This window comes from Pempheris klunzingeri, chromosome 11, assembly GCF_042242105.1.
Source record: "Pempheris klunzingeri isolate RE-2024b chromosome 11, fPemKlu1.hap1, whole genome shotgun sequence".
In the NCBI taxonomy this organism is placed as follows: domain Eukaryota; kingdom Metazoa; phylum Chordata; class Actinopteri; order Acropomatiformes; family Pempheridae; genus Pempheris; species Pempheris klunzingeri.
Genome location: NC_092022.1, coordinates 4,950,730 through 4,973,885, shown reverse-complemented (window position 1 = coordinate 4,973,885; position 23,156 = coordinate 4,950,730). Strand labels below are relative to the sequence as shown.

Here is a 23,156-nt window from a genome sequence, read left to right as displayed (position 1 = left end):
GGCAAATAATAACAGGAGATGTAATAGCTATTCCCTCTGGTGAGTAAATCTGAGCAGGGAGACAAGAGGATGGCCCGCCCAGACAGCTGGAGGACAGTCCCACGTCAACAAGTTACTTAGGCTGAATGATTGGGTACATGGCTCTGAAGGGCTCGGGGCAATTCAACAATCAGACATGAAGGCTGTTTCTGAGATCACGAGCGTCCAATCTGAGCTCTCCATTCTTAAGGCGACAACAACGTCCACTGCTTTGATACCGCAGGGTGGCCGTCTACTAATACATATATATGGTAGAGAACGCAGGAGCGGCCAAGAAGCTTGTTTGCTATCTGACCACAGGTGGACAAGACACCGGGCTATGTGTGCACGTAGCCTGGTATTGTCGGTGCCTCTGAGAGACATTTTTCTCCCCACACATACTCAGAAAATGGTGTGGAAAAAAAAAAACAAGCATACACAGGCAGCTCTGTGGGAGAAAACAGGTTCTCTGCGAGACAGGTCAGAGGATGTACCAGAGACTTGCTCAAGCCAACAGGAAGGCCACACAAATAACAGCTCGGTGCAAAGCTGGCACGAAGTGGGACATCTGTAAATAATAAACCCATCACACCTTTCCTAAAAAGGGAAGACACAACGGCAGCAGACGACCAACCGGCTATGAGCGGAGAGCTGATCTGAAGGTTAGGGCTCTTCTACACCAGCCTAAAACCAATTTATTTTCAGTTGGAACGCCGTGGTCATTGGATTCCCTCGTTAAGCCCAGCATGCACACCAGGAACATGTACTTTTTCAGACAGACTGATAAAAGAAATGCTCAATGAGAGGCTGCATTTAGTAACAGAGGCTAAAGGACCAGAGGCGAGCCTGGACATGACGTCAGGACTTTGGCTCTCCTCTTCATATTCATTTAATCTAGCCACAGGCAAAGGACGCTGCAGCAGCCACAAGTGCTCACTACATCAGATAGCCTCCAATGCCACCTATTTCGTAACAGTGCATTCCCCTCCGTGCCATTGTTCAGGTGCCCGTGAGCAAGGCACTGAATGCCCTGCTGCTGCTGGGTTAAAGCCCGGTTAAAAGACTGGATTACCCAGGAATGAAAATTATTTTGCCTGGCCCAAGAAATCTAAATGTGTCTTGCAGCAAGCTGGTGGCTCTGTGTCAGAGGTTCAGGCTGGTAGATAGAGTGTAATGGTGTGGGCACGCTTCCTTGGCACACATGACGCCCATTAATAGCATCTTTGGAATGCCACGGTGTACCCGAGCCTCGCTGCTGATCAGCAACCAACATTCTCGCCTTTCTCAAATAGGTATTTCCGGCAGGTTGAAGCCAGGAAGCAGTAGTGGAGTTAAGTCCCCTCCAGCATCCTGCACGGCCTCCTGTAATGAGGTGAAACGAGAAAAATCTGCAGCAATCACATTTTATGACCTCTCATACACATTGTGCTGAAAATGAAGGATGTAACCAAATCTAAGATATAAAGTATTCAATGTTCAGTTAATGGTTTAACATTTTTCAAAGCCTCACAAGGTCTTTTTTTTGTAACTCTGTTTGAATTGCATCTCGCGTACAGCAGTTCTGTCTCTGCTTGATGATTCTGTTCATTGCACCTGAAAATTAAGAAAAATAAGAATGGTCCTTCACACACACACACACACACACAGGCACAATATTAGAAACACTATAGTTAAAGTCAATAAGCTGTGAATTTGCACGTACGGGATGGTTGAATTATTGTTCTTGGGGCCTTCTGATCTGATCCGATCTGATCTGCTGATTTTTACTTCTTAGACTGCGCGAGAAAATGTGTTCGAAAAGTGTCACGTCGAGGCCTCTGTCTGCTATCTCTCCCTGCAATCCAATAACACCGAAATGCAATAGAAATGTCAAATTGAATAGCATCGCCCGGTGCAGCAACCGCATCTACAGTAAGCACTGAGACAAACAACATTTTAACAATCTTTATTTACCCTGGGAAGGATTCTGCTGAGCGTGCAGCCTCTCTGAGCACATTCATACAATCCTATACACTCACACCTGGGAGCTGTCACACACAACTGCAGACAGCAGCGCGCACTCCACTGGAATCCGCCGAACAGCTCAGCTGAAGCAAATACAATGTTAAGGTCACTTTTGGTCAGACAGGCCAATAACTGCATCAAGTTTGGAATAATATTATCAGCCTTGCAGCGCTGTCCTTTGACTGCCGAACAGCACACACAGCCTCCTGTTTGTGCCTCCCCGCTCTGCACTGTGTTACTACGCTGCTGAATACACGGATGACTCAACTGTCCAGGCTCACAGCTAATGGAGACCTTTACCTCCCCCGTGACCTGCCTCACATCACCGGAGGGGCAGACAGTGGCAACGCACGCTGGTGGGAGGAAATGCTGGTCGTCACTGAGGTGCGACCAAACACTAGAAGCAATGTCGAGGTACCTTGAAGAACATTTGTTTGTCCAGAATGGGTTTTGTGTTTGTAGACTTTAATGTGTGTGTGTGTGTGTGTGAGAGTGTATGTGAGAGTGTGTGTGTGAGTAATGAAGCAGGTAAGTAAAATATCACAATAAGCAAGAGGATTAATGACTAAAAACCGCAAAATTAGACCAATTTGCCTTAAAGAAAAGCCACTAATTACCGCTGGATATTTATCTCTGGGTCCATGGGACCTTGTCAAAAAGTGTAAGCCTCTCTCTAAGCACAATGTCACTGAACGTTTTTCGCAAGAAATTACGTTCTCAGCGAACACTTTTACTTCTAATGCAGGTCTTTGTTGCGATATTACAACAGTATTAGAGGTACCATGTGGAGTTATTTATCAGAACTTTTACGAGCGGAGGAGGCACATGCATGCGAACGAGCAAGCGGCCAACAAATCACCAACAACTCGAGCAGTGTGAAGAGGAAAATTATAAGCTAGTAGACACAGATGGATAAACTGTGGGGCATTTCGAATATTTTCAAATGATTTATAAAGAAAATGCACTCAATGTGTTTGTTGGACCTCAGTGATACACACACACACACACACACACACAATTTGCCAACCCTGCTATAAAAAAAAACTTCAATCTGCGTTTATTATACCCCTATTTGTAGATTTGTTTTGTTTTCCACTTACAGAAAATTCTGACATTTAGTACTCAAAGTTGTAGACTAAAGACTAAAACCACCAGTGTCATTCAAAAACCATTAGAAATACTTCAAAAACAGCACAAACCATCATTACCACCATTGTTATTATATTATATTATATACTAAATTCTGGGTAAATCAAAGGAAACTATCTGCATGCTTGGATACTAGAGATAAATGACAAAACATGGCTCATTACATCAGAAGTTTAAATCGTAGTTACAATAATAAAAAAACATGTATTTCATAGAGAGGAAAATGACTAAAAATGTGATCTAAAGCTAAACTACTTTGTGTAAAAGCATCTTTGCGTAAAGAGACAATGTTAGGCAGCAGAGATGAGTGACCCCACTACTGGAAACGTCAGATTCGGTTTTTGGCCAAATTCAGTGATGTTGTTTGATATGTTCAGTTGTAAATGCTGACCTAGATCAGAAAAAGCTGTACTCACCAGTTAGATCTCCCTCTCGTCCTGTACGCTTCGGTAGAAAACATCAGACCACCAGAGCCGGTCAACACAGACGCGAGCATACGGTGTCCCATTTGCTGATGTCAGTGGTTATTAAACTTGTCATTTTTCAAACAGTTAAATACTCCGTGCTGCCATTTGGAGCCAGCAACATGCAAAACTCCCGGTGCAGCTTTAAGTTTCGAACTGGCCCAGTTTTTGTCCCTCCTTGGCCTGCTTCTATTTGTGTTTACTGCACAGTTAGTCAGTTATTTTTTTTCAAGTAGACATCTTTTTTTTTCCCCCCATTCACCCATCCCAATAAGCCACTGATTATGCATTTGTGCTTTTAAGTCATAGTACTTAAGTTGTCCCACTGTTTGCTGCTGACATTTAACAAACAGATGATTATATAAACAGAAAATCTTTCCGCATACATTTCTGACGTGCCAGCTCTGGGGAACACTACCAGGCGGGGTAAACAGGGCTAAAGCTGACGGGAGAACGTGTTTGAAGCGTCCTTAGAGAGCAGCAGATCTCAGGCGGGCTAAACTGCTGTCAAGTTCATCGATACCGGCTTTACACCACAGTGCACAAAGACAGCCCGAGTCCTGACTGCAGGCTGCTGCTTTAAACAACTCCAGAGCCCGCTATCGAACTCCTCTGGTTGGCCGTCGATATCGCCTCAGTCTCAGTCTCTCTCCTCACAGCTGTTAGCCATGCCGGAGAGAAAGAGTTGGAGGGGGTTGTGTGGTATGAAAGACAAATTGCTCTCATAACCATAGGGAGGCAGAGGAGGGCTCTGTTTTAGAGAATTTCTTTGGTGAATAAGTCAGGAAGGAGAGAGTATCCAGCTAGCACTCTGCATGTGTACTTCACTTGCGCTGGACTCTTCCTAACTGAACTTAAGTCCTGCAAGTTTCCCCCTCCAGCTCTACTCCTTCACACCTGATCTACACTCTTTCACAAGAGCTATACATTTTCACGACACCTTAATTAGATCCAGTGTGCAGCCGTCAAGCTGAGGCAAAGAGCTGGCTCCATCCCACATCGACTGAGATCCCCGAAGAGAAAATGAATTGTGTCCCCCATTCAGAGGTGGGACAGTGGGCCTTAATCCTTCTGTTACTTTGAATTTTCTCAAACATTCAATCTTAAATAATGATATTGCATGTTTTTTTTAGAAGCATGACCCTCCTTCCTAGACAGGACAAATGAATCGGACAACATACTGTGGTGTGAGGTTACGTTGCTGCCTGGATTTTTCGCAACTCGTGTTAATACAAAAGTCGGTTCTGCGAGTGCGAGTTCTGGTTTCATTTTGGCTCTTTTGCAAACTTTCTGAAGGGAAACGAGAGAACCAGAGAGTCCAAAATCATATTAGCTCTGTCACAACATCCAGTTTTGTATAACCCTGCTCTGCCTGAGTAGAAACTGTTCCACTAAAGGGAAACGCATGGTTCGCTCCGCAGTCAGTCGTGAGACAGGAGTGGATGGTACAAAGGTTCCCTTGATTAAACTGTGATATCGTCCTGTCTTGTGACGCCTGAGAGCGCGAGAAGTCACCACGTCGCCGAGCGCCGTCCACCGCCTGCCGTGCAAGAGCCTGCAAATTCATTCGATTTAGATTTTGATCATTCTGGTTGTTTTTTTTGTTTTTTTTTAAATCAGTCCTTGGGGAGTTCTCCAGCATTCATGAGTAATGTTGACTATTCATGATGAGAAATGTAAGGTAATCGGATGCTTTTAATAGAAAATTAGCGCCTTCTCCATCTCGAGTGTGTGCTTTGCTTCATGTGACCACACTTCAGACGTGGCGAGAGATGGAGAGAGCACTTATGAAACCTCTAGAGGTTAGGAGAAGCTAAAGATCAGTGCGAGGAAGTGGAATAACATCCACAGGGGTGCTCTTGTGGAGGACAACAAGCTCAAGGATGGGGGGGGGACACTAACAGGCAAGAGAGACGGGCTCAGGGTCCCACCGGGGGAGCGCATACTGGTGAATGTGTTGCTGTATCCCATCATCCCTCATGTCTTGGCTCAAGGTGCCAGGTCTGGACGGCTACATGTGACAACCTTAAAGGCTGATGGAGCGTCGCCTGCTGCATCCCCAGCCTCCGCCACCGAGCCCTTCACCTTCCCTCATTTAGGGGCATCGTCTCCCAATGAGTATCATTTGTCACCATTGGCTTGCTCCATGCAGACGCCCGAGCTGTTTTTCTGTGGCCCCAGCCCATTTCCACAGTTGGTAAACAGCTAAATCCCTCTCCCAATCAATGCAGCCTATTTAACTTGAGCTATTGACTTGCCTGCTCCTCAACAGACTTGAGAGGCTGAAAAAATACAAACAAATTAGACGGGTGAGAATGAACAACAGAAATGGTGGCGCAGACTACGAAAAGTCACATTTTCAATAATGAGCTTTTGGCGGCAGAAGGAAAGAAAGAGAGTGGAGGTAAGGGAAGCGAGGAGGGGAGGCAGAGGAGGAATCGATCAATATGAACAGATAATCACCAGGCCTCTGTCCCAATGTGTAGAGAGTGTGACATTGCAGGGGTGGGCACGGCAGGGAAGAGATCAATGGGCTGCTTTTTGTTGATCCGTAATCCTTAACTATCTATAAGTAATTAACCTTCAGAGGAGAATGCAGGGAAGAAATAAATGCAGAAATAAGAGGGGGAATAGCAATGAGCTCAAGTAAAACAGAAGCTACCTTGCACTGGCCAGATAACAGCACAGGAAACCAAATTAATAGCTGTCTCCACTGCTGCCGCTGCAATTTGCTACATCTGATTCAGTTTTATTCCTGTCAGGGGCTGCATTCGCTGTGAACGACTGCATCCCCCTGTGGTCTTAAGATGAGGATAAATATAGAGCAGCTGCTCTTAGAAACAAAGAATCTTGTATCAGTTTGGGAGCAAATACTGAAAATCCAGGGTATTTCTGTTTTTTTTTGTCCTGGTTTTAGGGGAGAATCTAGTCTGATCATCTCTGGCCTGACGAGTGCATCCTCTCCCACAGTACTCCCTGAGATGATGGAGGAGAAGGACAGTATTAGGAGTCACAGTGCCCTCTGTGGGCACTAGGAGAAAAACAAGAGGAGAGATGCACCACTGCCCTTTAATAGAAAAGCCTGACTGACACCAAAAAGATAAGATTTTCTCAATTTTTACGCCATACTTTTTACCTTAATCTACTTTAAGTACGGTAGCTGTGACAAGCTCAGCCAAATGAACAACCTGTATTGTAGAATGAGCACAGCACAGTCACGGTGGCTTCTGTACAGGGTTTAATGGCACACAAATGCCCATACAGTACATTATGATCATCTCAACTCAAATCTGACTCTGTAAAGGATGTTCAAGTCAATTAAAGGCAGACCATGTTATTGAAAATTGTCACATTAGTATACAACAGACTGGTGGGTTCCTAAGAAGCATTCAGTGTGTGAAGTAAGAAATGTCATAATTTATTACAATATGGCCACTGTAAAAAGCTTAAGGGGCATGTGATTATGGGGTTAGAAGTACGGATATTTTAAATTATGATCATAAGGTAAAAACAGAGGTTTTAAGATGAACTTAAAACATGCCACGTGAAAATCGGATTATTCTACAACAATAACAAAAAAAACAGTCTCTCAAAGGCTCTGCACTGTGGCTTAAGTACATTTTTCAGTGGGTACCTATTTGAGTCAAGTGCTTCTTCTTGGTGTGCCAGTGAGAAAAAATGTCAAGTGTATCCTTGGCCGCCGCAGACGGTTCTTCACCAAAACGGACACCTGGAGACAGAGAAAGTAACGTTTGACCTAAGAAAAGCATTGTTGCTGGTCTCATTCTGCATCATCTGCTGTGCACCAGGAGCACATTCAGACATTGGAGAACCACAGCGTGCACACAGGTTGGTCATGACAGTATGTTGCTGGTGTAAAAACAAAAACAAAAGTCCAAGCGGCAGTACTGACCATCCGATGTAGCACTGGCACAGGTTTTCATGCGACGTGGCTTGCTTGATGAGGAGCTCCACTTGCGTTGGCACGTCCAGCGTCTCGTCATGAGAAAAGTCTCGACCTGCAGGGAGAAAAGTCGCATCAAAACACTGGACCTTCGCCGCTAAACTCGGGCTGGAGAAACTTCGGGTGGGATGGTGGTTTACAGAGTAGTCATGTGACTGAAGAAGGTAAATTATACAAACATTAAACATCAGGCAAACATCTGTACAGCATTTCTGCACTAAAGCATTGCACCTTTCATAAATCTTTAATCATGTATTTCACAATAAAGGATTTCAGCTTTGTTTACATGGTAATCTACAATTATAGTGATAGTCACAGTAAAAACATTTCAACCGACAAGATGTTGAGAAAAAGGAAAATAGGTGCTGCTGATTGTCTGGAGTTTTGACCCTTGTTTATATCTAGGTGGGGGGCCCATTGTTGAGTGCTGCAGAACTTACCTGTAAGCTTGTCTCTCACCCTGTTGATGATCTGAATGGCTTTCTTGTTGAGTGCCTCAGGTTGTACCAAGCCATCTCCAACTTAAAAAGAACAATACACAAATTAAAGAAAAAGCTAATTCATGTGCTCTTTCTCTCTCTTTGCAGGGGAAATCAAAGTGGGCTAAAGTGCTGCCTTACAATAGCGCACCAATCATTTATGACAACAAGAAAGCTCGGTATTGTTGGGGTAAAACCATACAACAACAAACAAACCAGTGAATGACAGAATGAGGTGCTAACTCACTGAAGGAGTGAATGGACTCTGGCACTGTGGTCCCTGGTTTCTTGTGTGTGGTCTCTCCAAGGTCTATTCCCTCAAGAGCCTCTGCAAGGACATCACACAGCCACAGGTTTAAGCAGTTCTCTTAGATTCTAAAGTGGAGTACAGGAGGCAGCTGTGGCCACAGTTTGTGCTGGAGACTCACCCACTGATTGCCCAGCGGTGTACGAGTCGGTCCTGGTGCGGGAACGCTTGTTGCCTTTGGTGTTTGCTGTGGGTGAAACACGTAAGGTGTGTGAGAACAAGTAGGGTTTTTTTTTCCCCCCTCACACACAGAAATAGCAGCATTTTTTCTGACCTTTTTAAGCGCAGAAAAATAAAGTTGTTTTTTTAACCTTTCCCAATAGTTAATGCTCTGGTATTCACTGAAAAATACAGATTGGACAAAAAAAAAGGGCAGAAGTTTTATAAATCGCTGCTCCCAAAAGTTATGTTTCCTGCTGCAAAAGGAAAATGTTCACCACACTTAATGAGTTCTCCTGCGACACTGACAATTCAGAAAATGGTTACAGTAATGTGACATGTAGGAAAACACTAATGAGCCTCTAATGCGCCCTGCAGTTCCTGTAAGTCAGTTAGAAAGCATGAATGCTTTTTTAATATCATTTTTTTCAATGATCAAAACAAACACCAAGAAATTTCTGTGCTATTATTATTTGTTCAGCTGAAATTAAAATAATGATCCTCATCTAAATACAACAGATGTATTCTCCGGCTGCAGAAACAGGTTTAAGGCAAACAGAATTAGCCGAGTGTGTGCCAGAGATATTCATTCACTTTGTTCACTTGAATTTAACCAACGACCTTTAGATGTCTACACCACTTCTTTAAGCCTTTGGTCAATTGCTCTCCTAAATAGATTTCCATTTTACTACTGGGACAACACTTAAGGTTTTTAGGCCCAACCTGATTGAATCTAATGTTCCAAACTCTCAACCACCTCAAAAAAAAGGAGTTTCTACTGTAAAGTGAACTTCACGCTGACCTTCACAAATGTTTTTTCTGGGCTTGACTTGTTCGCATCGAGTTACTGTGTTACTGTCGTGATGCTGTTGTGGTCATTTCAGTCTGCTATCAACTGCTTTCCTTTGCTGAGACTTATTCAGTGTACTGGATGTGAGCAGCTGATGATCTCTTACTGTCCATGAGCCTCCAGTTGAGCAGCGGGTCGTAGACGAAGGCCTCCAGCACAGCCATGACGCTGTCCCGGTGCTCCCTCAGCACCTCCATCACTGTGTGGCAGGTGATCCGGTAGTTACCATCCAAGCCCGTCACCTGGCACACAACCAGACAACTTTACTGATGGAAACAAGCCTTCCTCAACAATAGCAGTTTCCTTTCAGTGTTTGTACATTAAAGAGAGGTTAAAGAATTTGCTGCTTAAGACATTTGGTGGTGCATTGCTGTTGTTGATTTTTAGATCCTTGAATTGTGCTCTCAGCGACAGCTTATCAACAACTGTTTCTGCATTCTGTGAGTGCGTAGTGACCGCAGCGGGTGAGGGCAGCGCTCACCCCTGTGTGGGAGGCGGCTTTTAAATCACAGTGTTACGACAGTAGAGGCTCAGTGGTGAATGACAGTCGGCCATCCACGAAACATGGTGGAATGTGAAGGTCCAGGGGTTAATCATTTAATGACAATGAATTCAATTATCACTGATGTGAAAAGGTGCCACATGCAGAGAGGTTACTTCCCCAAACAAAAGACACACAGACAGAAGAGTAAACATTAATAAGGAAAATGAAAAATAGAATAGAAAAGAATAAATATTTGAAAGCAATACACAACCTAGCAAGTCTTATTGCATTATATTCCAGTCATCTAGCGCCTGAACTTTTCCTTAAATAAAAAACTCCATAATAAAATGATGCAGAAAAGGCACAAATTGGTGAATGCAGGAAATTAAGTGTTTGATGCTTAAAATTTCCGATGGGGAAGACCCCCAGACCCACCAACTTAATATGCGCTCCACCCCTGGACAATCTGTGTACACTGCGCATGCCACACACTTTTTCCAACCTTCTCCACAAAGGAAAAAAATAAATAAATCTGCTCTGCTTAAACCTCTTATAATACTGAATTTTATTTCTTAATGCTTCCATTTGTCATTCCTTTTCTTCTTTGCTCATTAAATAGAAAAGCACAGTGAGTCATGACTTCTGATAAAACTTGCAGAAGATTAATTATTGTTTTGAATAAAATACAGAAAATGCAGTCGAAGAAGACAGGCAGGATTCGGTTTAAGTCAAGGGGGGCTTAATAGTCTTAATGTGGGGGACATTAACACTCTGATAACTCTGAAAAAATAAGAACTTAATAAAACGTTTTGCACCTTCTAAGCTGCAGCAAAAACCCTTCTGGCTACTTTAAGTTAAACACACTTTCTCAGAGTTCATCACGAGATACGGCAGAGCTGCATACCTCCATCGCATTGGTTAGCATCCTCGTCAGTCTGAATGGGATCTTTTCTGGGAACTTCTCTCTGGTCATGGCGACCTGTTGAAGGTTGTAATGAGGGTCAGTCCTGGATACATTTCAAATGATATGCGGATAATGTTCTGAAAGAAAATCTCTCACCTCAAAACAGTCTCCAAAGTCAATGTGCAGGATCTTTCCGCTCAAGCGGTCTAACATCAGGTTGGATGGATGCCTGGAGAATAGAAACGGCATCTCCTCAGTAACAAACTATGATTAACTGTCAATATCATTATTACAACAATCTCAAAATGCAAGACCTTACAAAACCTTTTGGCCAAGAGACTCACCGGTCACCCAGTCCGAGGATGTATCCCACCATGGACATGACGGCCAGGGAGCGGGTGTAGTTGGTTCTCCTGTCGAACCACACCTGGAGGAGAAATGACATCTGCTTCATGAGAGCTCCTCTGGTTCGCAGCATGAGAGTAGAGCAGTGTGGTAAAACGGCACAGAAATCTCTGGCGTGCTGCCTGATACGCCTTTCCGGACACTTGAACAAGCACAGCATCAGGTGCAAAAGGTACTAATACACCTAAAAATGGATTCAATTTGAGGTTCTGTTTGTTAAGTCCTGCTAAGTCAGTGGTTTGAAAGAAGGACGCACAACCCAGAAAACTGATTCTTCAGGGTCTTATTGCACTACCACTGTATTTACCTCAATAATTAAAAAAAGTGAGAGACTGAATACGCTTTTAAATGCTTTCGTCTCCTCCTTTTATTTTGTTTTTTTTATGCCAGTCCAGCCTCTTGGAAAAATGTGGATTCATAGATCTCTGTTATCTTTTCTATAACTGACCGCTCTTGACATTTTATACCCCACAGCCGCTGAAATGTGAGGACGGATGCTGAAAAGATCAAGCACGCTCAATCATCCTCCCCCCGCGCTGTCAGAGCAAAGAAGCAGAGTGTGTCACCTCGGAGCTGGGGCTCTTGAGCCACAAGAGCTTGGCCAGGTCATCTCCGGCCGTGTTGTTGACGGCGTGCTCGAACACCTCCACCTTCTCCATCAGCGTCAGGTGGTCGTAGTCTGGGGCCATCTGAAACACACCAAGCCCAAAGCTCACTCAGAATGAGAACAAAAATACCACGCTAGGAGCTCAACTCAAAATGTTGACATGTGTTATATGTGAATGAGACTGAATTGTGTATTTCAAATGGAAACTTAAACTACAACTTTATGGTGCAGACAAACATTTGTTCAGAACATTTTAGGAATTTGGGAAAACCACCAGAGAGTAACAGCTACATTTAAAGTATGTGGAAATAGAACAGAGGAGTTCCTAGTGGGGTCTGTACCATCATGACGATTGTGGTCAAAATGTCATCAGTTACTTCACAGCAAAGTCTGATGCCTTTACAGTTACCAGGTGCTCTGTTGTGCAAAACGCCCCCGCAGGGCAAACATCATTTCCAAAAGGTGATTAAAATACAAGTCTGCACTTATGCTGGTGGCTGCCGAATTTCACTTTTAATTACCTGTATCACAGCTGCAGCATGATACGCTTGTGGGTTTTTGAAGGTTAATATATTAGTTGCTGAATCTAAATGAATGATTACCGTCTGTGTTGACACAGTGACATGAGGTGAATACGCGATAGATAGACGTGACAGATTCATGTGATAGAAAGCGGACATAAGAAGGTCCTATTTCAGTAAAGGTGTTTGTTGTTTTGAGAGAAAATGTTCCAATGTAAGAGACTGTGGTTGCTCTGTTTGAATAGCAGGGTTCCCTACAAACTTAAGGTAGAGCTGAAAATAATCAGATAAATGCTTCCAAGTCTATAGTAGTAGTAGAATGTATAGTCTGGAGATTAGAAAGAAACACACTCGAAAAGACTGCAATCTATCACGGTCTCACTCCCCGTCTTCCTCATCTTTTATCTAAAACTGATTAATGGCCTGACTGATTGACTGGTCAGCTTAATATCTTGCCATTTAGACGGCTTAAACTGCATGTAACGCATCATTAATAACTCAAAACACCATTAGTAACTTGATTAGTAACTAAAATAAAACCACAGTCTTATTCAAAATATGCTAGCTGCGCCTGTGTGTATCATTAAAGGTCTAGTTGCCTCAATTTGTTGTCACATCAGAGTGAAATTAGACCCTGTGTGTGCAAAGGGTGCAAACTCCAAAGGTCATGTTTTGGTTCAGTTTACACTATTAATGATGATACTACTTATTTAGCAGGTTTCTGAGAAAATATGTCCAGTTTTTATAAAGCAAAGGGCCTGATTTTCATTTTAACTTAATGACAGTTAATTACTCTGATTAAAGGAGAACTGGAGACATTTCCTGCAAGTCTTCTCTCGTCTGTCTCCGTCTGACAAGCTCAGTTTTTTTAGTCCTGTTGACCGGTGAATCATGGTCGTCCACCCCACTGTGGCCAATGAGATTTGAACTTCAGCCTTGACATTTCTTCGGTTGGAAGACGCCTTTTTCAGAGCACAGCTTTCAATGACCCCTCTCTATAATCTTTTTTTTGCACGGCGGCTGGGAGAGTTTTAACCTGCTCTGTCTCTGCTCTAGTGTGTCATCTGAGGCACTTTCACTTCCTGTGCTGACATTTCAGTGAGGAAGATTATGTATGTGTGTGTGTTCTCCTTTGCCTAATTGGGCAATCTGAGGCAGATATATGTAGTTAATTTGAGACAATTAAGAACCTGTAAATGTGTTTTCGTTAAAGAGTGATTGGTATTCATCAATATAATCACTGAGAACAGATGCTTCCTCGGCTTTGATGAATCCATTTTGTGTTTAGTGTCGATGTTTTGTATGAAAATTACAAATTTCATGAAGTAGACCAACTGAACACCATGCAAGCACAGAAGCTCATTTACACATAAATATGTATTGTATTCATATAGCATGATCACAATAATCCTATCATTTTTCCTTATGTCTTAATGTTGCTAGGTGAGTTAATAGTAATAAATACTAATACTGTAAACAAACAGTATGTAGGCAGGAAATGTATGTATAGTCTTCTTTCAGTTATTCCATTGAAAATAGAAATGTAATGGATGGTAGCGGTTCCTCACCCTGAGCATGATGCGATGTTCAATGTTGAGCAAAATCTTTTTCTTCTCCCTATAATCTCTGATGAGGGCATGCAGGGTGTCACAGTGGGGCACCCAGCCAATCAGGCCTGAGTTGGTGGACAGGGGGATCACTGCGTAGCGCTGAATGCTGGTGAGGGCAAAACACAGGCCAGAAAAAACACAAATGTATGATCAAGGTTTCAGTCATTTTGCGTTGTTCATGTGTGAAATGTAAAGCACCTGGGAGTCTGTGTGTGTGTGTGTGTGTGTGTGTGTGTGTGTGTGTGTGTGTGTGTGTGTGTGTGTGTGTGTGTGTGTGTGTGTGTGTGTGTGTGTGTGTGTGTGTGTAGACGTGACTGTGTGTCTACCTGAGGTTCTTGCGCAAGGACGCGGGGTCGTTGGCCAGGAGTGTGTTGACCAGACCAAACAGCTGCATGACTCGCTCATCCTGCCTCAGGTCCTCGTGGCCCTTCAACAGGAACATGAACTCGTGGCCATTGCTGCCTGCAGACGGCGCCGCAAAACACAACATTAACACGCTGTTCACAAAAAGGGTTAACGGCATTATGGAAGAATTATTATATGGTTGGATTTGGCACCGCTGGCTGTTTCCTCCAGGGTGCTCCCCTGCTGCTCTGCAGCTGCATCTCCATTACCTTCTTGTGAAGCAATGTCTAGTGAATTTGAGCAGGCAGTAAATGATTTCATATAAACCACTTCACTCCTGCAGTAGGCTTTGTCCCAATAATCCCTCACGTCATGGTCACCCTTGGTGTGGAGCGGCGCTCCTCAATGAAAGATACGAGTGGTTGTGGTGGAATAACCCTGCTATGGAAAGGAACGCCACTTTTGATTGGTGCTGCACAACGAACGCAGGGCTTAACGAGTACCATACCATAGATGAAGTTCTATCTGTTGACTGTGGCCAGGGGATTTTCTTGATCAACTCATGTGGAACGGAAAAAATGTATCTGCGCACTGGATGAACTGTGACATCAACTCAGTCCTCTGAGACAAAATCCAGTTCTCAGCATGACAGACAGGAAAATGTATTTTACTTATCTGAGGTACAGATGATGTCACTTATCGAACTGTTCCACTATCTTATATTGTCCTCAGTATTCTCAGGCCACATTACGATGATTTCACCAACGCTGTAATCTTCTGACTACCTTTAATTGAGTTAAATGAAACTCTGGTGGAACGAGCAAGACAGAGTTGCTGTTACATTATATCCCCAGGCTGCTCCTGATGACAATTCCAGTAAGCAATGTATTGTGTGTCACTAGGGGGACAGAGTACCGACATTAAATCTAAGCAGCCAGTAGTGGGTGACAGGTCTTAATCTGAAGTCTTGCCCCAAAGGTCAGTTGATTCATCGTTCATCATCTTTTACAAAGTATGTTGTGTAACACTGATGAGAGACATCGGAACAAGGTACCGCAAAGAAAGAGCGGTGAACAATCGATAATCTGAGCATTTGGCTTCAAGGCGGGGCGACCTTACGGCGCTGTTGCCATTTTAGAAGCACTTCACTGTCGTATATCAAATCACAAAGCAGAGAAGGGAATAAGGTGTCAGAATTATTTATCTCTGTATTCAAATTAATGCTACTGTCTTGTGCTGGGAGGATTCCTGACAAATCGATCTACGCCTGCCAAAAAAAAAAGCATGTGACTTATGACATGAGCTCTTTGTCCCTTTAGTTTAAAAAAAGAAACGTTGTTTTGTGTGCTGGGACTGATTGGGATTCATTGTGGTATTAACTTTAGCGTATGTTTGTAAAGAGTCTTTTCTCTGGTGTTTTATCCACACACAGAACTTTGCCATGACTGATGAATAAATCTTGGCCTTGGAGCTGTTTGTTGTTCGGGTAGAGATTCTATTAATATTGAATTTTCTCTAATGCGATGGCCCACGCCTGCTGAAAGCATACGGCTCTGACTGCAGATATTCTTTAATCTATTTTCCTAATATAATGGGTTCAGAGCCACAAGGCCCGTGCAATTTTCTCCTAATCTTACCCATGATGGTGAGCTTGCGTGGGCGCTGCTTGGAGGTGATGACCTGCAGAGAGGGGGCGATGGACTGGATGCGGATGATAGGCTGGTTGGGGTCATAAGTGCCTGGTACAGCCAGCTCCAGGTCCCGGCACATCAGCAGCTTCGGAGACACATATTGTAGCTCCAGGGAGGTCAGCTGTGTGGAAAGTTGATGAGGTGGGGATGTAGCACAGAAAGAGACAATCTGTTGTTAGCCTGTTGTGTAAAAAAACTGCTCTGGACGGCAGCTCCTGCCAACAGTGCCTGAACCAATATGCAGAGTTTTACAGACACTGGCTCATATCCAAGGTAAGTGTTATCTGGAAAAAGTTGTTTACGCACATCCTTTAATAAATTACTCTGGAACATTTCTTTTTCCATTTGTCCATCAATAAATGCCCCCTCTTGTGCCGCCTGTCTGCATTCATTTATTAGTGATTTTAACTGCATCGAATCTGACTCCGACACATTATGTAAAAGGCTCTTCATCACAGCTGCAAACACGCTCCGGATCTTCCCTTTGGATACATCCTGGAGAGGGTTATTTCTATGTTAATGCCCAGAGGGAAAATATCTGCAGTTCTCCCGGCATGTTATTATGTTGCTGTGCGTTTCATGCTGCTTACTGTAACGTCGCAGCCAGGAGCATTTCTGAGAGCAGGACCGCGCCACACTGTCAAACACTGTTGCCGTCTCCATTTGCTAAGTGAAGGGAGAGCTCCTGACAAAACTATTTTTTAACGTCATTCTTCAACAACGTGATGATCACTGTGAGGAGGGACATCTATCAGTTCAATTTTTATCTCCAGAAGCAGCAAGACCTGCTGAAAAAGTTCAAGCCATCCAGCCATGACTGAAAATGAGTGGGCCACCAAAAGCAAATAGCTAACCGCCTGTGTGTGGCTGCATCACTCATAACAGACAGGTTCTTGTAACTGAAGTAGTTAATCAGCTTCTGGGTGTTTCGGTTTCCAATGTGCGAGCACATAAACAGAATACTAATGTATGGAGGGTTAAGGGTTATGTAAGAGGGCGTTCGTAAACCTATTGAGCTACAATTGAAGGAATAAATAGCTTAGTTATCAAGAAAACAGCTCTCTGTCTGTGTTTTGGCTGTTTAATTGTGTTTTGAGAGCTGTTGGGAGAATTGGACAATAAAAAAAAGCAGGAATTCATCACAACATAGTTGTGTGACAGGCTGAGGGTAAAAGTAATAGTACAACTTATGCCACAAGCTAATAGCTGCGCCAGTAGAAGATAAGTAAAAGTCATTACCATGGTCAAACACCCAGAAATAAAAAAAAAAAAACAGCTTCGATTTGTAGAATTCATTTCACAAAAAAGTGGATTTGACGTGATACTATTTAAGCGTCCCTCATAATTTACTTGATAAACTGCCTGCTGAGTGTACGATGTTAAAAGGAGCGTTCGTCTCTGACTTCCATCATCCCCCCGTCTCATCACCTGCCACCTTTCAACATCTTTAAACACTATTTTTGGAACCTTCGGTTCGGTGACAGGGAAGAATGACAGAAGTCCCTTGTTTCTCTGTCATCATCTTCCAATTACCGTTGAATCACGCTCCTTCTTTATACCACTTTACATGACTGAGAGAAAGTATGCACGGACTCGCCTGTCATGAGATCAAATTACGAGGTAGGACATGAAAGACAAAATGTATTTCATCACATCTCATAAGAGATTGGAGTGGATGCAGGAATGCACAAGTGGTCGGACGTTCCCATGTTCCATGTCCCATCTATTTTCTTTCCAGTGGACTTGATTTACATTAGTGTGTGTAGCCGAGGTTCACTGGTAAAGGTTAATGTCTCTTCGTTCCTTTGGTGAACATACCAAAACGTGCTTACGTAGTTTCCGTACTTGCAAAAATGCTTATGTATATTGTACATCAGTGTACGTACTGCAGTAGTTATTATTTAGGACAGATTCAGCGCCATGACTCCACAGTTCCACTCACCTGTGGCAGCTGTTTGGAGATGCGTCTGAACACGTGGTAGTAGAGGTCCCAGGCCTGTGTCAGGTCCTTCACGTTTCCAGAGCGCATGTACTTCCTGCACCAGTCCTGAGCCTCCATCAAGTCCCTGCCATACGCCTGCAGCACAAAGACAGACAAACACACTCTGTCCCTGTGCAATGACTCATTCAGTTAAATGAAAATCTTTTGCCAAAGCAGGACCATAAAAGTGAATGTCAAGGCATTAAACATCAATGTTCCAGCTTGATTAATCTAGGATTTCAGTAAGTATTTTGATTTTAATGGTGCACATCTGCAAAGGCAGCCTGGATGGAAACATCTGATACTGCTTATGCAGAGAGCTAAGGTCACTGGCATGACTTATGGCTGCAAAGTATGTAGTCCAGTGTGCGAACCCACACTTCATTTGTGGTAATATTACAGTACTTTCACCCTTTCTTCAACTTTTTAAGGTTGTATTGTTTTACAGTTTTGAATTGCAGTTCATTAATGCAATTTTTAAAAACACTTTTCAACAGAAACGACCAATCTAAGTACAAATATAAACCACTTTTTTTTCACCTCTCAGGAACTAAACTTACACTGAATGTCAAAACATCCATAATTTGGCATAACATGGCATAATGTTTGCGCAGAATAAGCTGTCATGCAACTTTTAATCCTCGGTGTGTTGTGACAGGAGGCAGGCAGAGGAATGCAAGGATTTGTGCTCTGGCATTAAAAACACTGCAAACTAAAATAAACAATAAATTCAACCCAAATATGAGATGGCACACACCTGGTTGAAAGAGGTCTCTTTTAGGGTCTGTGGTCCTCTCTCCATCATGGCATGTAGTGGCTCAAGCACAGCAAACATGCCCTTGACATTGCGCTCGCCAAAGTAAAGACGCGACGCCTCTTCGAGACCCTCGTGCCACATCTCGTGCCACAAGATGGCCACTCGGATGAGCTCCTCACTCACCTGGATGGAGAAAGCCAAAAATGAAAAAGGACAAACTGACAAATCTGTACCACTTTTCTACGTAAAGGAGGAAGGTGATTTTATTGAGTACTGAGGAATGTAAATGCTTAAATCCCTGTACCATGATGGCCTGCTGAACCAGAGTGTTGCAGTGTTCACACATGTTCTTCAGGATCTTGTTAGCAGCATTGTGGCGGGCAGTGGTGGTGGACTTGGAGGCTACAGTGAGCGGGTAGATCAAAGCCTGGAGGTGAACAGAGAACGAGCCATTAATCACTGACTGCTGTTTTATATCATGAAACAGCATTAGCAGTAACGTGAGCACACTTACTTGGGGATGATACCGTCCGATGTCTGTAAGCAGCTGGTGGATGAGGCGACCCACCAGGGCTCGAGGAGTGTCAATTCGAGCTATGAGCTGAGGGATCACCTGCATGAGCAAATAGATAATAGAATAAAAACTCAGTGTTTTTTTAATCTTGTTACTGAAATTCTTGTTTAACATTAAGGAGATGGCGTTACAGATCAGGCGTTTCTCCTTTTACTCTGCCTAGATCCTCTCGCTGTAATGGGAATCATTTATCACAACTGTTTGTTGTTCAAATTGTGTTTTTGTGTGCATGTATTACCTGTAGCCATGTGTCTATTTGAATGGTCTTGATGCCCTCCACCAGGGCTTCGTTCACTTCAGGCCAGTGACCATAGTCGAACCACAGAGTCAGAACCCTGAACAAAAAATAAAAAAACAAAATTATTAATCTTTGCTTTCCTGATAATTACAGTCGACCACTAGAGGTCCTCCTGTCCTCACACACCACATCTGTTGAGCTTGCATTAATACAGGTGCTGTTTGGCTGCTTGGACTACTTGCCCAGCGTGTGTTACAGTCCTTTAACTCACCTGAGTGTGTCCTGCAGGTTGTTGCCTCTGGACAGGGAAATGGAGCGGAAGAAGCCTTGAACAGCAGGAACTGTGTAAAGAAGCAATGTCTTCGAGAGGTCCTGGGGAAGGGACGGCACACAGGAGATGCTTGTTCATGCATGACAAAAAAAGAAAGCTACACTGGAGAACATGCTGCACTCTAAGTGTTGACTGGACATGGGAATAGCAAGGTCTGGACAGTCACTATAATAGAGTTCACAATTCATGATTTTGTCATTTAGCTGAAAAGAATTGCTCTTTTTACTGCAAAGGATGCAAGGATATTGGAATCTTTAGCTGGTCAGCAGCTTTTGAACGTGTGGTAGATATGTGAGTATACAAGCTCACACACTAGCTCACTGAGTGAGGCATGTTGTTGGTGTTGAGAAGGCTGAAACACTGAACGTGCAAAGCAGACAGTGTAGTTACTGCATGACATATCTAAAAGATTTCTACCTTGGTTGGACTGGGAGCAGGGAGAAGAGGGCTTAATTGTGTCCACAATTCTCACCTCATTGACCTTCTTCTGGCCCGGTGAGGGCACAGGACTGTGGTCGGTGCTGTCGACCTCGCTGTCGCTGTTGCTGGCTTCACTATTGGCACTGGCACCGCTGGCGTGCCGCAGCTTCTTCTTCTCGTCACGTCCTTGGTTCTGGTGTTTGTAGTGTAGCACCGCCTCAAAATTCATCACCGCCCAGGCATGCCAGGCCTGTGGAAAGATGGTACAAACTGGGTGAAACTGGACTTCTAAATGTGGAAATGACTTCCATGTTGGTTCATGATGTAATGTTGCAGCTTACTGAGGGACAGATACCCCCCAGGGGGCTGTAGTGTGTCTGATCCAGACGTATGAATTTGATGTTCGCTGTGTTTCACACTCAGCTAGAAAAGGTTTGAAAGCTGAAGGGAGTTGGTGAGCTGGTCATACCTTAGATTCTTTAACAAGCTAATGGGCAAAATAAATGAGCCACGCATAGACACAAAAACTAAACAAACAACTATGTTATGACATATTTGGTTAAAAGGCAATAAAATGGGGTCAAAGGTTTTCCTGGTGGCACATCAGTATCAGGGGGACCTCCCGCCTGACGCAGCTGGGATTTTACTGCGGCCAGAACGAAGTCAAAAGTGAAAGGTTAGAGTTGAAAGGGAGGGGCTGACCTTGTACCAGTTGCGGTCGTGCTCAGTGGAATGGCTGTAATACTGCAGAACTTTAGGGATGGTGCTCTCGTTGATGCCCTGCAGATTGAGCTGCCACTCTCCCAACTTCAAGAAACATCTATATGGAAGAAAGAGAGATAGAAAGAGAGGGAGACATTTTATCCAAGATCATGACTTAAATAACTGCTTTTCTTCTCATTAAAGCATAAATCTATATTTCTGCTTTACATAATGTAGTGCGGATTATAATCCTCTTTGACCTGAATTACTTCTGTAGTCACCACCATCATTTATTAAAATGCAAGCTAACAATGAAGTGGTACCCAACCAGTAAAGCTCCCACGACAAGCCTTTGAACGTTATTCTGTAAATAATAAACACACTAATTGACATTTTCTAGCATTGAACATACATAAAAACATCTTCGCTTTTTTTGAGATCATAAAAAGTTATCGAGATCAGTTATGGTAATAAAAGCTTGGCAGTGACAACCGATTCGATGACTACATTGAACCACGCTAATGTTGTCGTTGCTTATTAAGAGTTGACAGTCAGTACACCCAAGGGCAGCCCATTAAAGAGGAGGGAGATAATGATACAAGACTTGGATATCATGCAGGCATTTATCAAAAGTATCCCTACTTGAGGCAGCACTGCATTATCTGCTGAAAGGTTCTGGGATCACATCTGGAGATTTTCAATGATCTAAACTTCTTTTCCTTTAATTTCATCCGACGGTGAGCTCTGCAGCATCCCCAAGGAGGACTTTGCCCTATCCATCACCCCCACAAACATGGATGGCTCCAGGCAAACAGTCAAACTAGTTGTGTTTGGCAGGGCCAAGACATATAATTCACATACAGCTACACTAAACTGAACAACTGGCAAAGACTGTACAGTCAACCCATCCACCAGCAGTGAGGATACTGTTTTTTAGAGTAACTCCAATAAATTGTCTTTCAGCGTTATGCAATTGCTTCTGAGTGCTTTTCCATGTGAGTGTACAATTCAGGTTCAGCGTGTCTATGCCAAACTGTTTCCGTAAAGCTGTTAACAGCTTGACGTGTTGAGGAAGAAGCAGGAGGAGGATCGGGTGTCTGGGGACAGGGATGTTTATTTAGACAGGAGACGCCAGGTTTATTGATCTCACATGAAATAGAAGTGAAATTACACTGGATTCTTTGGGGAGAGAGTGAAGGTATCCATGTGGCTGTGCGGACGTGAGCGTCTGACTGAGAAGTCCAGGTGTGCTCCATACCACACAGCCGACCTGTATTCATGAAAGTGTGTCAGCACGTCTGGAGAGAACCCGTCCTGACTGACATTATACAGGTGTTTTCCCTGACATGCATTCCTCAGGGCAGCCAGAGTCACTGTCTGCAAGATGCAAATATTAAAAATAAAAGCCCCTTCTGCCTGTTGTCACGCTTGTGTGTTGTCGTGTATGATTTATGAGATGGGAGGGTGCGCATGACTGCTGTGTTTTTGTGCACAAGGCCAGATGAGACTACTGTATGATTTACTGTACATAGGATTATACCTGTCTGTTCTGCGGTAACTCCTCTTGCTTGTTTTGAGTTGTGTGACCACCACGATACACAATGCAGTGCAGGCAAATTCTCCTGCCCATGGCGAGCAGCTAACATTCAAACCAAAGGGAGAGAGCTTGCGATATCCTCCTCAGCTATTTCCATGAGCCCACAAGAGCATGCAAACAACTTCTTTTAGACTTTGAAGTAATTCCCAGCAATTTGGGGGAATACGAGACTTTCCATTTTCTAATCCCTTAAATCAGCGTCTGAAAACACATGATAGTTATTTGAATGTCACGTTTTTCAAAAATCTGGTATTGTGTGGACGTTTGTTTGAAACAGACCCCATACTGCATCTTTTCCCACAGTGACGTGAGGTAATGATAGGACAACGCACCACGGTGGAGGACACACACCTGGTCTGTGATACCCGTGGGCACTGTGCCATGTTTGGCTTGTGATAAGTAGCTGTGCGGGACCAACTGCCAATAGGGATCATTTTATTGCAAAGTTTGAGGTGAGACATTCAGAGAATCAGCCCAGTTTTGAAAAAGGCTACAGGACGCCAATGGACTAGTAAAAGGTGCTATGCCAGATAGAATCATGCTCACGGAAAAGAAGCAAGAACACACTGTACATGACCCTGTGTGTTTACAACAT

General features: G+C 43.5%; 1 protein-coding gene across 1 annotated transcript in view; it reads right to left on the bottom strand.

Moving 5' to 3' along the window:
- Positions 1–6,856: 6,856 nt before the first annotated feature.
- Positions 6,857–23,156, bottom strand: part of mtor (mechanistic target of rapamycin kinase) — an 80,855-nt gene continuing 64,555 nt past the window's right edge. Inside the window, exons 38-58 of the mRNA XM_070838905.1 lie at positions 20,965–21,082; positions 20,315–20,512; positions 19,783–19,883; positions 19,512–19,608; positions 19,214–19,312; positions 19,004–19,126; positions 18,700–18,882; positions 17,904–18,038; positions 15,908–16,082; positions 14,252–14,387; positions 13,884–14,031; positions 11,754–11,876; positions 11,127–11,209; positions 10,939–11,011; positions 10,783–10,857; positions 9,501–9,636; positions 8,507–8,572; positions 8,326–8,406; positions 8,040–8,120; positions 7,549–7,654; positions 6,857–7,365 (exon numbers count right to left, since the gene is read on the bottom strand). Coding sequence (XP_070695006.1) covers positions 7,350–7,365; positions 7,549–7,654; positions 8,040–8,120; positions 8,326–8,406; positions 8,507–8,572; positions 9,501–9,636; positions 10,783–10,857; positions 10,939–11,011; positions 11,127–11,209; positions 11,754–11,876; positions 13,884–14,031; positions 14,252–14,387; positions 15,908–16,082; positions 17,904–18,038; positions 18,700–18,882; positions 19,004–19,126; positions 19,214–19,312; positions 19,512–19,608; positions 19,783–19,883; positions 20,315–20,512; positions 20,965–21,082 — 2,353 coding nt within the window. The 3' untranslated portion in view covers positions 6,857–7,349. The remainder of the gene's footprint in view (positions 7,366–7,548; positions 7,655–8,039; positions 8,121–8,325; positions 8,407–8,506; positions 8,573–9,500; positions 9,637–10,782; positions 10,858–10,938; positions 11,012–11,126; positions 11,210–11,753; positions 11,877–13,883; positions 14,032–14,251; positions 14,388–15,907; positions 16,083–17,903; positions 18,039–18,699; positions 18,883–19,003; positions 19,127–19,213; positions 19,313–19,511; positions 19,609–19,782; positions 19,884–20,314; positions 20,513–20,964; positions 21,083–23,156) is intronic.